General features: G+C 40.3%; 1 protein-coding gene across 1 annotated transcript in view; it reads left to right on the forward strand.

Annotated features, from left to right (window-relative positions):
- The window catches only part of LOC134635994 (lamin-A), a 40,462-nt gene that overhangs the window by 17,363 nt on the left and 6,935 nt on the right, over positions 1-16,164 (forward strand). The window contains exons 4-8 of the mRNA XM_063485722.1: positions 11,803-11,959; positions 12,814-12,939; positions 13,488-13,658; positions 15,233-15,358; positions 15,479-15,699. Coding sequence (XP_063341792.1) covers positions 11,803-11,959; positions 12,814-12,939; positions 13,488-13,658; positions 15,233-15,358; positions 15,479-15,699 — 801 coding nt within the window. The remainder of the gene's footprint in view (positions 1-11,802; positions 11,960-12,813; positions 12,940-13,487; positions 13,659-15,232; positions 15,359-15,478; positions 15,700-16,164) is intronic.

The following is a 16,164-nucleotide window of genomic DNA, read 5'->3' on the forward strand; positions in this document are numbered from 1 at the left end:
AAACAAACCCGCCTTTTCTTCCTTTTCTGTCACTTTGATCTGTTGCACACTCACAGCGAGCGCTCCTGTGTTTCCTGTACCAGCCTTTTACTGTTTTGCGTGAGAGCACCCAGTTGCTAGACTCGTCCCACAACCTCAACTTGGTTTTACTCCAAGAATAAATTCTTTCTTTTTTACCCGCTTAAACGCTAGCACAAGCTACAGAACTCTGACTCATTAAGTCCACATGGGTTTTATTTAGCTCAAAGCTAACGATAGCCGTCGTCTCAGGTTTCTGGAGTTTTCGTTGTAAGTCAGTGCAGCTGGAAAAGCAACTAGAAACAGCCTGCTGTTACAACTTGATGCCTATATGAGGCTGGAAGAAGAACTGAGACTTTTCTTTTTACTTAAAATGGGACACAGCCGGATGATAACTGTCGCACAGTTCGGGCTGGATGCAATAAAGTGTTTGATCGACTTGTTGCAAGAAGTCTTGTGAAGCACCAGGATAGTCTTGTTTAGTCAAAGCACTTTAACCTGTTTTCAGAACTTAAATTAATGTCTGCAAGCTAATCAAGGAGGACTGCTGTGATTTTTTTTTTTTTTTTTTAACTTGGAATTCACACGTCTAACAGGTCTGATTAACAGGAAGCGCTGAATAGTAAAGAACATGAACACTTCTTCGTAATCTTATCTTAAGATCTCTGTAGCTTTTTGTTTAATGATGGCTGCAAAAAACCCTGAAAACAAGGGGCAGAAGAGGCAGTCGTGTACCAGCGTTGCTCTTTATCGTGTGAGTTGTTCCGATTCAACACCAGTGAAGAGTTAGCGTAAAAGCTGACACAAAGAGCAGCGACCAGCGTCTGACTCACCCACTGATGAGTCATGTACTAATCGTGCAAAGGGGAACAAGAGGTGTTTCATGTGCCCTTTGGTGTCTGCGGTCTCACACACAGACTTTCTAACAGGCTCTGTCGACGGGCGGGACTCCATTCTCTTTCTTCATTTGTTGACTGACGCTGTGTTTGAGCTTTAACGAATGCAAATTTCTGCGGGCACGAATCAGACAAAGAAAGTGCGTGGAACTCATTTCCGCGTGCAAATTTTGCTTTGGTGACAGCTCAAACAAAACGGAGTTTGATACGAGAGAACGTCTCTTGGCTCTCTGAAGCCGATTAGCCATGGTCACCATTTGCTTTGCTATGAAAAAGCAAACACTAAAAACTCTGTTTCCATCTGCCACATGTGGATGCGAACGGGCGGTCTCTGGCAAAGGCCGCATTGTTGACAGTTTCTGCTGATTTATCCCACACGCACACACACAATCCCTGTCATTGTGTTCTTCATCCCAGAAGAGACACAGGAAACAGTCAAGTACCAGCCTGTTTCACTGAAAAATGCAGCAATAGAAAGTTTCACAAAATGCTGCAGAGCTGACTCGAACCATCAGGCTTAAGGCTGCAGAGTTTTTCTTTGTTGTTTTACCGGCCACACTCGAGGTTCTCTTCGACAACCGTCGTATCTGATATCATCTCAGAGCCTGCAGGGAAACTCTTCTGCTACACGTGTAAACGTGTCAGAACACCGTCTGGTTCCTCACGCATGGCACACATGCAGCCGAACCAGTTCAAAGTTGCATTTACGTGTCCACAATTAGTGCGTGTTTTAAAAGCGTATAATAACCCAGGCCTCCAGTCCTAACTTTTTACATTGGTTGCACTGGTGCATTTTTCATTTAGGTGTAGCAGCACGTAGTTTTAGTGCTCACAGCCAGCCATTCACTGAGTGGCAGATGAGTGGCAGTAAATAATAGGTGCTGTGTTAGCGTTGTTGCCATTTTTACCAGATCTGATGTTATGTGATTGTGGTTACCTCAGCAGTTCATGTCATGTCTGAGCTGGGCATTTCAGGGACACGCGTAACAGCCACCACAGCATTTCTGCTGATCAGTAGTTCATTTGAATGAGCAAAATATTTAAGGTTTTGATTTTTTGATTTTGACGAGTTTCACACACACTGCTTCACATTCAGGAAGGCCGCCATCATGACAGTCAGTGAGAGATGTAAGGCAAAAGAATGAAATTGTTTATGGATTGATGGATTATTTGTAATAATAGATTCCAGCTTCTTAAATGTGTGTGGATTTACTGTAATTACCGTTTCTACACTTTAAGTTATTGTGCACAAGACTAGAAATGAAGACAACTCTTTGATGTCTGCTAAATGCAGAAATCGGGCTTTATTTTGATTTTTACCTGCGTGTTGTTTTGTGCTGTATAACCGAGAAACTGTTTCCTCAGTGATGCGGGAAACTTCAAATGATTTAACTTTGGCCAGGATTCAGCTGGTTGTTGTGATGAGTAAGTCGCCTTTGGAGAATAATTTGTGCACAGTTAAATTTTGTTTGAACAAAACAATTTATTTATTTTTATTTGTTGCTATTTTAACATTTGACTTCTGAAAGTAAGTCGTAACCAAAAGCACATTTGGATAGAGGCGCTATAATAAAAAGTGTTTTTATTTTAAAGGCCATTAGCAGAGGATCATGCTGTACTCTGGCATGTTTTCCTGGTGCCTCATTATTCACCAGCCTTCCTCTTAGTCACCTTTTCCCCACAGTGCTCTCCACATAAAGTGGCTTTGTGAATTGCTAAACTAAATGTGGTGAAGCTGGAAAAAGGAAACACTGGGCTATAAAAGGAAAAGGGAACATTTTAGATGGCCTATAGGGAATGTGGAAGATCCCCCTCCTCCTGCCCCCCAATTTCTCCTCTGTGTTTGAGCAGTGAGTCATCAGGAAACCCCACCCACACAGACCTTAGCAAGCTTTGCAGAAGGGGGTGTGTCTGTGTGTTTATATAGCAGCATACCATATAGTTCGGTGGACACTTGCATAATTTGGCGTTTTAAACAGGGAAAACCTCAGTGGGTTTCCTCCTGCAGCCTCTGATGTGCACGTGTGCAAAGCGCTGAAGCCCCTACTCCTGCAGGGGAGCTGCTCCTGTAAACACTGCAGTCGTAGTGAGCAGCTCCTAGCTGTCGGTGTGTGCATGCTGCTGTCTAAAGCCACTGCAGCTACTTTACATAGAGAGCAATATGTTGGCCAGGTTTCCTGCGAGGAATTTGGAGGGCTTATGGATACTTTTTTTCTTCAGCACAAATTACAGAAAAATAACATTAAAAGAATCTTGTTTTTAGAGTTTAGTAACAGTTTGATTTTGTGTCATTAATTTAAAAATGAACACAAACAGAGAGTGTGCTACCAGCAGATGAAAGCCAGACTTTCTGGAAACGGATGTTATGGATTTTTTTTGTTTTGTTAAATTTTTCCAATACTACAGAAACCACAAATTCAGAACTGTCAGTATGGACGGCTGAATGGGTTGCATGAGGAGGCCCCCAACCTTTTAATCTGATTGTGCGCAGCCAGGAAAATGATCCAGGCTGCCAGATCACTGCAAAGAAGGAAAAACAAAGACGGCTCAGTTCATGGAGAGATTAGACAATGAAGCTGTACAGTCTCAAATATTTTGTCTCTTAAAACAGCACATAACTTGCATTAGCTTTTATTTACTACACACTACAAACTGTAAATAAAAGATAGAATAAAAAGTGTTCGCTTTGTTAGCTGGTGCTCACCCACTGGTTTGTGGATTTCCTTTAGCATTTTGGGTGCTGCATTAGGCAAGAGTAGATTTCGACCACTTAATGCTAAATCTCACGCAAATTCAATACTGGAATTTCACTCTGGATAGACTGCTAATGGCAGTAACTGCTGAAGGAGCCAAATTAAAAGCCAAAAAGTTGTTTTAGCAATGCTTCAAAAGACATCAGAAGTACAAGTGAGACTTGAAGCCTAGCAGACAGCTAAGTCTCACAACCATAATAATGCCCGACTAACCCCAGCTGGGTTATAATTTGTTAATTTAAAAAAAAAAATTAAAAAAATCTCCAGAGCAGCCTCAAGTGGCTGTTGGAGGTACTGCAGGTTCTGCTTTGGCTTTATTTTCTGGTCCCTGAGCTTTCTGCTTTCTTTTAGTAATTGCAAGCGACACATAGAAACACTGCTTGTGCTGTATCTTGCACACTGTGCCACAAAAACCAAATTCTTTCCATATTTAAATGTGTTTCTTCTATAAAATGTCTAAATTTAAGTTCCAGATTTATAGGCCTCATAAAGGTCTTTGCATAGCCTCTTTTCTGGCTCTGGTCACAGTCATTTTTCCTTCATATCTTGTAGGAATAGAAGGTTAGACTTTCCTTCAGGGCTGCACGCAATAAAGCACCACACTCAAAGTCCCGAGATGTGTTGAAAATCTGCACAGAAAACTCTACACCTTTTTATTCCACTGCGTCCACAGCGTGCTGGAAATGTGCACGCTAGCAGGCCTGATGACAAGGCCTTGGTTGCCAGGGCAACGGCATAGCAAAACAGGGGAGGAGGGAGAGACACGGCGGGCTTTTTTCTCTCTTTCACTCCGTGAGGCGGAGTTCGTTTCTTGTTACTGGGGTGGACAAAGATAGCTGTGAGTCATCCTCGAGGCTTGGAGCGGAGCCAACACATTCCTCCTCCTCCTCCTCAGATTTCTTGTCTCCATTATTCCCCCTCTTTCTCTTTTTCTTGTTGTCTGTCTTTTTTGTATTTCCATTTCACACCACCATCTCCTACTCTCCCCCATCTCACACCAACTCCATCGAAAAGCTCCCATTTTGTCTCTGTGCCTCAGCATGTGCCAGTTTTAAATCATGTGTAATGAAATTCCTCCAAAGAGCTGAAACGTAAGCAATACCATTTTTTTATGATTTTATTTTTTCCCCTTCTTTTTTAGGTTGTAGGTATTAGTGTGTGGAATAAAATAACAGAAGTGTTTTACTGTCTAGAGACAAGAAGAAAGCTTGAGAAAATTTGTTTTTTCTGTGGAGAATATAAAACGTTTAATTTTAATTTTAATCAAATCTGCATTTGTTTGCACATCTGTTAGATCAGTACCACGTTGCTTATTCCCCTGCTGATGATGTTGTAAATATTAATTATAAGTTTCTTAAAAATAACTGCTGAGTTTCTCCACGTGTCCTGAGAAGAATTTGAGTCTTCAGAGATTGAATATTTATGCGTTTGCTGTCTAGTTTATATATGAACCTGTAATTCTGAGCAAACGGCTGCATGAAGAGCCCACACGACAGATCGCACATGAACGTGTACTGGAGGGACCGGCATGCACATTTCACATTAGCACACACTGAGGTTGTATATACAGATGTTTGGTCCACAGATGCACTTACTGTCATTTTTGCATTGCAGAACACTTAAACCTCCACAAAGCCACACAGATGAGGTTTTCCAATGCTCTTCCATTATCCACAGGGACCGCTGGCTGCAGACATCCAGGAACAGCATCCTGGAGATGTCCCAGTCAGAGAAGCGCATCATTGAGATGGTTTTGTAATGCAGTAATCTTCTGATTCCAGTTTGTGATTTTGATTTTGTGATTACATCAGGGGGAAAAATAGCTTTTGCAATATTTTAATTTATTTTTGTGTGTCAGAACTTCTCAGTTTAAAAAATTGCTTATAGTCAAGGTGCCAATCTTACCTCCCAGGAGCAGAGTTATTGGAGTGTATTTAATTTGCAATTTTTATTTTCACTTCAGTTTCTTTTTACTTAATTTCCCAGATGGGTTTTCTCATTTTAGTTCAGTTTTTACCATTAAAAATGTTTTTAGTTATACTTTTCATTCATGTCAGTGGAAGTTTTGGCATTTTTAAAAATTTTACATAGAATTATAGTTTTGTTTAAATTTTTTTTGCAGATGCAAAATGTAAAAAGTTCAGAATTGATGTTATAATGCACACACACACCATTATTTATAAGCAGGGATGAATCCATGAGAACCTGCTTATACAGGTCGCTTTGAAAAATTTAGCAAAACTAACAAAAAAATTTCCTTTTGTAGTTCATAAAATCCTTCTATTTATTTAATGTAATTTATTTTCACTTAACTACATCTAATTGTAGTACGTAGATTAGAGTTTGACTATAATAACTGTAGTCAGGATGAGTCGGTCGTGCTATTTAATCCTGCGTCCTAATGTTCCTGACTTATAGTAAAATAATTACTTAATTTTGTTCCTTTTTCCTTTGTAGTTCATATAATAGGAAGTGAAGTTAGAGTGCAAACGGTTCAAACGTTCTTTACCTCACATGCGTGCCTTTTTTGCCTATTTAAAGCTGAAATTGTACTCAGAGTTTTTACGTTCAGAGAAATGTGCGTAAATTAGTAGTAGTTGCAGTTTCGCAGACAAATGTGCACCTTTGCACCTCCCTGTTCAAAGCCACTGACAGTACTCATTTAATAAAACCATTATTGAATGCGATCCTATTGTGAGTTTTTGGTTTAGTCCCTCAAAGCGTTGCACAGTACAGAAGCTGCTATAAAGTAATTAAATAAGTGGGTTTTCCCAAGCCATTAGGGATTCTCGTGAGTGTCTGTATGTTTTTTCACTCCACCACTTTGCTTCACACTGAAGTATCTCAGCAGCAATCGGATTACTGTGAAATTTCTGTACAGAAATGCTTCAGAGTGCTACCAGCAGAAATTTTCATTCAGCCTGTGAAGGGTATCTTTCGATTATCTAGTAGATGGGATTAAATTCAGTCTGCCACATCCAGCCTGCAGACTTTGATCTCCAGCCTGTATATAAAAGATGGCGACACGGTGAAATCAGCCATTGGTCACGTTTTGAAACCTTAGGTTGAGCACATTGGCTGGATGTGACTGAAAGTCAAAGGACACTGCATTCACATGTAGTCAGCTTATCAGAGACAAAATAGGGCCGTCGTTAAATCAATAACAATCAAACAAGACTTAACCGTGATCAAGAACATACATTTTAACTGTTTTGATTAGAAACAATCCTTTTGGCCTGGTTTGGGTGTATATGCCTCCATTCATACAGTATGAGGAGTCGCTAAATGATTTAAGGACACCTAATGAGGGTGGTAATAATAAAAACATCAACACCACCACATGTGTGTCCGTGTTGGAGCTGGTCTCCCTTTTTATAGGAAGGTGCCGAGAGGTTAAGCCATGGACCCGTACGTTACATGATGGATGGCGTGTGCTCGTGACCTCCTGAGTTTTTCCCCTGCTGTGCCCTATTTAGTGTCTGCTTGAAGGAATGTGAATGTCAGGAATTTGAGCTGTTTGCAAGAAAGAACCTTTCTTTGGAAGGAGGGATGGACGTAGTCAAACTGTACATAGTTTAAAAATGCTTTCTTTTTCTGTAACGTCTGTACTCCATCCCTTTTCTCCTTTTAATCAAACATTTTATTTGAATGTATTATATACATTTCAAAATATACCGAGCCATTATTGGCTTTGTTGACTCATATCAACATTTAAATGCCATTGACAGATATCAGGGACCTGGGATCTGTTATGTCAAATTATTTTTAATTTTATTATTTGTTCACATTAAGTAAGAAGTTTTTGATTTTGAGGATCTCAAAAACAAACAAACTGGGAAAAAAAATCATCATTGCTTTTTTTTTTTTTTAAACATCAGCGTGGATCCTGTCAGCACTGACCTGCTTTTATTTGTGTCTACGAGGGATTAAAACCAGAACAAAACAAGAGCACTACTTTCAGTAGACTTGTGACAACTTAGTTGCACAGGGTGACCCAACATCTTAACAATCACCCCAGTTCATATATAATCTAGTTATAGTATAAAGTCACAATATCAAACACTCAGCCTGCAAGTCTTTTAGCTGTAAGCTTTTCTTATTCTTTTATGTATGAGGAGAATACAAACTGCAAAGCAGCATGTTGATACAGTAGAGGCACATCTATCCATTAATTCACTGCTGAAGCTGATCCACTGGGCCCATTAGCCTTAATGAATGTCACAGCAGAGACAGACAGACAGACACACACACACACACACACACACACACACACACACACACACACACACACACACTCGTCTGCTGCAGAGTCACACTGTTAAAACGGTCCATTGGAGAGAATATTAACATCCAGACAAAGAGCTGTATACTTTCTGGTAATGTTTATCTCAAGCTGTAAACAAATGAATTCATAAGTGAAATGAAAAACACACCTCTCATTGTCTCCTTCTCTCATTACAGGCATGTTTGGGTTATTTTTCTTTTTTTTTTATAGACGTGTACTGGGTATGTTAATGAGAATTGCGGTGAATTTAAAATATCCCACAATAACATAAAGCAGCGACTTTAGTAAATGAGTTTCCATCGCATAGACTTATATGAGCCTCGAGGAGCATGGCACCTCCTTATGTTGTTAAGCTATATTATTGTTATTACAGTCACAACAATATAAGCCATTAAGACATTTTATAGCAGTTGTCACATCTCTTTTTACACGAGTTACTAATCTGTCTAGTGAGAGAAGCTTGAAGCTCTGTGATGACTGACACGTCTGAATGAGGCAATAACTTTGTTGGTCCAACAACTGTTGTAGGTGTTAATAGTGCATTTTGTACTGCACTACACCTGAGCCATGAAGTCATTCTTTGACAAGTCAAATATGATAAATAGTTGCAACACATAAGTAGGAACCGATATCGTTCTTCCTTCCTACTCTCGTGCAGTCATATCTATTAACAAACAGAGGTTGATTCAAAGAAAGGCAGAAAGGCAAGCTGCCCATGAGCAAGGCTTTTAACTCCAGCAAATATTTGTGATGTTTATAGAAACCGATGTGTGGTCTGAACATCAGGCACTTCAGTGCTTAGTTCAATAATATCTTTATTAATATTAACAAAACAAACAAAACAAAAAACACCACCAGTTCACCAACAGATCTGAAAAATCTGCTTTGATTCATCAGCTGTTCGTAAAGAATGAAATGCTGTGTTCATGAGCAACAATAAAAAAAAAAATGTGATGTAGAATTTTGATGGTTATTTTTTTCCCAGAGGGTTATTTAAAGAGCACGTGTGATAAAGTGCATGTGAATGCAGTCTCTGCTTTCTTCCCTGAGCTGCGTATGTGTGTGTTTGTGAGCAGGCCGAGCCAGGACGCTGATTTGATTTGGGCCCATCAGAAACTGGGCGGCCCTCCTCCTTGTCCTCCTCCTCCTTCTCCTGCTTCTTTTTCTTTTCCCTTTTAAAAAAATTATTTTTAAATCTGAACAATAATCAGTCTTGTAGGCTCCTTTTTTTTTTTTTTTTTCCTAAATCCGCTTCAGTTTTCAGCTTTCTGCCTGTGATGCATGTTTTTTCGGTTGACCTGCTGTTTGTTTTGGCTCTTTTTTTTCAGGAAAACAAAGTTTCGCTTTCATCCTCTTAAAAAGAAGTCCTGGGTTTTATTGAAAGCAGTAATGGATATTGATTGCTGTGTCATAAACTGGCGCATTTTCGCTTTGGAGTTTATATCCGTCAGTTCACTCTTCTGTGGGGTATCTGTGTGTCTTTTTGCCTGCTTCTCCATACACTGGCTTTCCTAACGGCCTGCAGTCCATGACTAGAGGACTCTGAGGTCTGTGTGAGCAGCCTGGAAGCCTTCTCCTGCAGCAGATGGTCATTATTAGTGACAATGAAGCCTGGCCCACAGGGCCAAATAGAATAATAGGGAGCCCATTTCCTCCTCAGTCGTGCATGAGCCTCTCTCCAACCCGTCCCCTGTCTTCATGTTGTGCTGGAAATATATAGTTTTTCCACAGGCAGTTCCAAGATTTCTTTTATTTTTTCCCTCACACAGTTCTCTGAACAAACACGAGTTCTCTTAAAACGCCACAGGTTGTCTCAGAGAGAAGTTCATGTGTAGTTTGGGAGTCCAATAACAGCACAGCACAGCGTGTCATCCACAGCTTCTCTCGCTGCCGTGTACTTTGGTGCTACTTATCGCTCGGCACAGATAAAGAACAGATTCTCCTTTTATAACTTTGTAGATTTTAACCTGAATGGAAGCTAACAGGAAATCTATACTGCAAGTTACCAAATACATTAACTGATGGACGAGAATTCAAATTATCTGGGGAAAAAACACTATTATTAAATTATATGGAAGACAAAATTGAGTTTTAAGGGTAATAAACCAGTGGACAGCTAAATAAATACATATAGAAATAAATGGCCTAATAAAAAAAAATATGTTGAATTTAATGTTATGCCTGTGACCTTCTGTTACATGGAAGGATTTGTGGTGAGGACCTTCTTTCACCTTCTCCAAATGGAGAAGTTGATTTATAGAAAGCATTTATATTTGTTCTCTTATTTATTTCTCCTTTTTTTTTTCTTGGGTCACTAGAGCTGGGCGATATAAGATTTTTTCATATCACGATATGTTTTTTTCATTTCAGGCGATAACGATATATATCACGATATAAGCCAAATAACTATATTTGTAAGATTTAAATGTGCCATTGCTCACAAGTAAAATGTGAAATAATCAGCAGCTTGTTTTAATTTAAATATTTATTTCCCATAATAAGTTTAACAGGGTAGATGTACTTAAGGAACATGAGACTTCAGTTTCAGATAAATAAAGGCAAATATTGCAAACTACACAAAAGGCAGCCGCTAAAGCATTTAAGTTTCAAAATAGAACAAACAAAACAGACTACTAAATTGTCAATTCCACTTAGAAACAAAATATTAATTCTAAAAATAAATCTTAGTTTGTTTTACAGAAGAACAGACAAACTTTTGTCAATATCAAATAAACTGAGAACTAAAAGGAAATTCTCAATCTCTCCTTGTTGTATAGCTTAGCTTTTCAAACAGTTTTAAAATAAAGATGCTAACTGAACATTCTTCATATACACCCTTATATATAAACTTTAGTCTGACAAAAGCCGAATGACGAATTAGCGCTTTCAGTCAGAGATTGAGCATGCACCGGTTTATTGTATTTCCAGACTTGCTTTCGGCACAATTTACAGTGCACGTTACTCTGTTTATTGTCAGACTTGAAATAGCCGAAATACCTTCACACTACGGAACTTCTATGGCCCTTCCGTTCGACAATCTCTCCGGCATTGGAACCATCATCTGTTTTCTCTTCGGTAACCTTCGCTCATGCTCTCGGTTGATTTTTCTCTAGTCGGCAAACTCATTTCCTCCATTACCCGGGCGGCACGGCGGCTGACTGCTTCCCAAACAAATACACATGTGCGGCTTGGCACTTGTGCTGTACGTAACAAGTCACGTGACGTGACGCTGCGGCTGTGATTGGTTAGGCTCTGCACTACTTAATTTGGATTGGCTGTTCTTTTTTTTCTTTTTTTTAAGAGAGCAAGAGAGATGAGGTCTATTGCAATAGTTAAATTTTTCTATCGAAAAAAAGTTATTTCGCAATACATATCGTTATCGTTCTATCGCCCAGCTCTATGGGTCACTTATAAAAACCGTTTCATGGATGGCAAGGCAACTTTGTTTTATATAGCACCTCTAACACAGCTGCACCTTTTTTAAAATGATTTAGATTATAAGAGGCTGTTAGACCTAATGTGACTGTGTTTAGATGAGAGGATGGAGAGCTAACGTGTTTATTTCTGTAACATGAGAATCTGTGGGGATCGACTCACTTTCAGGACCAGCCTCAAGTGGCGGTTAGCGGAACTGCAGTTTTTGGCATTTGTTGATTCGCTTCATTTCTCAGTACTGGATGTGGCCACTTGCAGTGCTCCAGTAAGGCTGATAAAATGCTTGTCTATGGGGAAAGAAAATTACATTTATCAGCAGGGATATGATGGGCACAGTTAGAATACATAACAATGACACAAAGTACCAAAGAATCTACAAACTAACGTCCACATCCTGTCATCCTTATCTTCACAGGAACACCAAGAAGGAGTCTGACCTGGAGGCAGCTCTGGTCAGGTTGAGGGACCTAGAAGCCCTGCTCAACTCCAAAGATGCTGCCCTCAGCACTGCCTTGGGGGAGAAGCGAACCCTGGAGGCAGAGGTGAAGGACCTCAAGGCCCAGCTGGCGAAGGTAAGACATTTTCAAACTTAAGTCTTACATGGTTAACGTGGGCAGGAAGAGTACATTTCATTATATGGAGTCTGAATTGTTTGTTATTTACTGCTCAGTTTTTTTTCTTCTTTTACTTTGATGCTTCAGCGTTAAAACTACACTTCTAACAACAAAGAGTTGACTCTACATTAATGAAAGACAGTGAAAGCCTTGTGGTCCTGTGGTTTAGCGTACCTCTCAGAAGTGGTTTATTCGTGGTCTCAAATGGGGAAAATCCCACAAACACCAATGTGCGTTCTGTCCCGCCCCCTTGAGCTGCGATTTGATAGGCAAAGAAGTAGACTGTGGTTTGAAGCTTAGCCTGAAATTTGCAAATGAAAGAGAGATGTCCGTGTAGGCTGCATGGATATTTACTGCCCATTTTGCACTGATAAAGCAGGAGTCACTCTTTAATATCTGCAGACCTGCACGGATTGTTTAAAGCTATTTATCAGCTGAACAGCAGTCAGAGGAGTGCAGAGCCACTTTGGCTGTCTGTGTGGTGCTGATCTCGAAGCAGAAATACCCCAGTGGAGTTGGTAATTTTATGTAAACCCTCCAGCAGCTGATTATGAATGAGGATGTGGAGGTGAGACAGACAAAATTGCATCTTTTGCTATTTGTTTTATCAATGAACGTTACTCCTGAGGTTGTGGCCTTGCTCCACCTACTGGCCAAACCAAGGAACTAAAGGTTTTTCTTTAAGAGAGGCTCACAGATTAAGCAGCACTGATTGGACCTTGTTCTGTATTAGATCTCTTTTTGTGTGCTTACATGCTTCGTCTAAAAATCATTTCTCTCATCTCGTTTCTCTCTTTGTGCCTCCTTCCCAGTTGGAAGTAAACTTGGCTGATGCCAAGAGGCAGCTGCAGGATGAGATGCTGAGGAGAGTGGACGCCGAGAACCGCCTGCAGACCCTGAAGGAGGAGCTGGAGTTCCAGAAGAACATCTACAACGAGGTTCCTGCTCTTCACCTTAGCACTTCTATTTTTACAGAGCTGTCTCAGTAATCTGTCCTACTTTTCATCTTTTCCACAGGATATTGATTTGCTTCCAACCACCTACTTGTTGTTTTTGCATGTTTCCCTTCAGATCTGTCTCAGAGCTGTTTCTTCTCCTTCTAGTAATGCAGAACAGACTGAAGTCTGCACAAAAGAGCAGATATAATGGTGCCATAATAGAGCTGAAATGTTCATTCCCAAAGTTGGCAATTTTGTACTTTTTCCAAATGTAGAGATAATGAGGAATATCTTGAAGATTTGTTTTCTGTTGGAGCTCTGGCCCTCTGAACAAAGAATTTGTGCACGGCAACCAATTAATTAATACAATTACAGTAATTGACAAGGGCAGTTTATTGTTTATGGTGCATGAACCAAACATCAGTACGGATCAGTCTTTTTCAAGCATCATTCATACAAGTTGCGTGACAAAAGCAAACAAGGATGGGGACTGCCACGCTGAGTTTACATGTTTTTGTATCTTACACCGTCTCCTCTGTTGTCTGCAGGAGCTGCGTGATTCCAAGCGTCGGTTTGAGTCCCGCATGGTGGAGATTGACAGCGGGCGGCAGCAGGAGTTCGACAGCAAGCTCGCCGAGGCTCTGATTGACCTTAGAGCCCAGCACGAGGAGCAGGTCCGCCTCTACAAGGAGGAAATCGAGAAGACCTACAACTCCAAGGTAATTTGCTCTCTGCCTGGGAAAAACAGTTCTATCACCACCTAGAGTCAAAGTATGACATAATTTTCACTTCATACAATTCAAAGAATTCATTTGTCAGCATCTTAGTATACAAAAATGCTTCATTTATGTGTACAAGTATATTCATTAAAAGCGAAGCCAAAATGAAACATAATTTTTTTTTTAATCTGGCCTGTAAGGCTTTCCGTCTATGTTGTCATGGTCCAACCTGTTTTTTTGTTTTGTTTTGTTTTTTTTACCCACCAATCGCATCACTGTGGAGAAGGAAGGGTATATCTACCTGTGATGAGATGCTCATGCTTGTAACATTATGACAGGATGTAAACATTTATGGCCAAACTGTACAATTTTTTTTCTTTTCACACTAAAAGAAATGACACAGCGTGGCCTGTACACAGGCAGAGGTGGAGTATCCTCATACTGATCAGCAACTAAATAAAACATCTGAGAAATGTGTCGGAGACGTTTGCAACAGATTGTAGGATTTAGATCTCTTTGCTTTTGTTAGCTATGAAACAGATCATTTTTGTTTCTTAGAAAATGGTAGAAGAAGTTTTTGCTGATTTTGTGAACGAAGATAAAAAGAGGACATTACATTCCCACTCCTGTATGAACTTTGACATCCAAGAACAAAACAGTAAGATGCTTAGGGCTAAAAAAAAAATTAAAATTCTAATAAATTTTTTTAATGGATATATATTGTACTTTTTTGTTATTAGTGATATTGAAAAAAATCACATTTTAATGTTCCAATTTTCAACATAATTTGCAACTTTAAGCTTTACCTTTACAAATTTCTGTAACACACACACACACACACACACACACACACACACACACACACACACACACACAGATAACGGAGGGCTCTGCAGTCGCAGAAATTGATCTTAACAGTAAGTTGAAAGAAAACCTGTTTGTAGAAAACACCTGTTGATATGAAAATAACATCCATGTGGTCAGTAACAGTTACTTTAGTGCAACACTATGAGAAAAAAATCCCCTTTGAACTCCAGGTGTGACACGAGGTAGGAGTATTTTTTTCAGATGCTCTGAACAGTTTGTTTCCTGCACAGATCCAGCGGCTATGCTGGCGAGCTTTTAACTGTCGGATGTTGGTAGATAGAAGGAAACTCTGTTTCTGGAAAAAGACACATTTTTTTTGGTTGTTACATTTTATTATACTTCATTCTTTTTACCTTTTCAGCACCACGAGGTGAGTGTTATTCAGTTTCATTAGATGGAAAGATCAACATTGTAACAGCTGATATCTCCAAAACTGAGCAACTCGTACAAAAAAACCCAGATGGATTTAAAGCACTACAGACCAAAGGGTGAACTGTCCTTTTACTGTGACGGTGGTTATGGCCGGCCTTGTGGTTTAGTTTTTTTTTTTTTTATAAGTAATGCTCCTTCATCCCATTACTTTGAAATAACTTTATTTGGGTTTGTTCATTCGAGCTTTATTAAGAAGGTCAGACTGAAGCAGTGTAGTTTTTCTGCTGTAGTTGAGCCCTGCTGGGAGCTGACTGCCTCTTCTCTCTGCCCGTCAGTTGGAAAATGCCCGTCAGTCAGCTGACAGGAACAGCAACTTGGTGGGAGCTGCCCATGAAGAGCTGCAGCAGACCCGGATCCGAATGGAGAGCCTGTCAGGCCAGCTGAGCAAGCTGCAGAAACAGGTACTTCCACTCGCAGCGTGTCAGTGGATTGTTAACCATCAGGTGGATTTCTCGGATCCAAAACAAAGCAGTGGTGAAAATGTAACTGGGCGGCCTTTGTGTGTCTTCTCTCTGAATCAGCTGTCGGCAAGTGAGGCCAAGACGCGGGAGCTTGAGGAGGCTCTGACACGCGAGCGCGACCTGATGAGGCGACGGCTGGAGGACAAAGATCGGGATATCACTGAGATCCGAGCCCGGATGCAGCAGCAGCTGGATGAGTACCAGGAGCTGCTGGACATCAAACTGGCCCTGGACATGGAGATCAATGCTTACAGGAAGCTGCTGGAGGGAGAGGAGGAGAGGTGAGGTTGTTTGTAAAACAGCTCTACACCCACGTAGATGCCCACAAGGCCAGAAGTTGTTATGGGAAAAGAGGGAGCACTAACAAGTCAGTGAAAAATTGGTTTGTGGGGATAACGAGTGAAAACTGAACCCAGTGCTCCATAACCTCGGTGAGGACTTCTGTGCTCCAAGCAGTGTAATAAGTAACCAATTAGAGTCACTGCCATCCTGCAGGTGGACACCTGTGGACCAGTCTTTGGTTCATTTTGTTTTTGGTGCTTTTGCTTCGAGGCTGTTTGTCTTTCTTTTTTCCTTTTTTTCTTTTTTAGCATAACGAGGGTGTAAATAGAGTCCTTCTAACTTTGAGGAGAGTACTATTTCTATTTTAAAACCATGCCCTTAAACACCTCGTCAGGTCCATAAAAAATGATTTCACCACGCACCGCAGCATTTGGTCGAGCTGAAATGCCAACAGTGAGCCTTAC

The sequence above is a fragment of the Pelmatolapia mariae genome, linkage group LG10_11 (genome assembly GCF_036321145.2).
Source record: "Pelmatolapia mariae isolate MD_Pm_ZW linkage group LG10_11, Pm_UMD_F_2, whole genome shotgun sequence".
Lineage (NCBI taxonomy): Eukaryota > Metazoa > Chordata > Actinopteri > Cichliformes > Cichlidae > Pelmatolapia > Pelmatolapia mariae.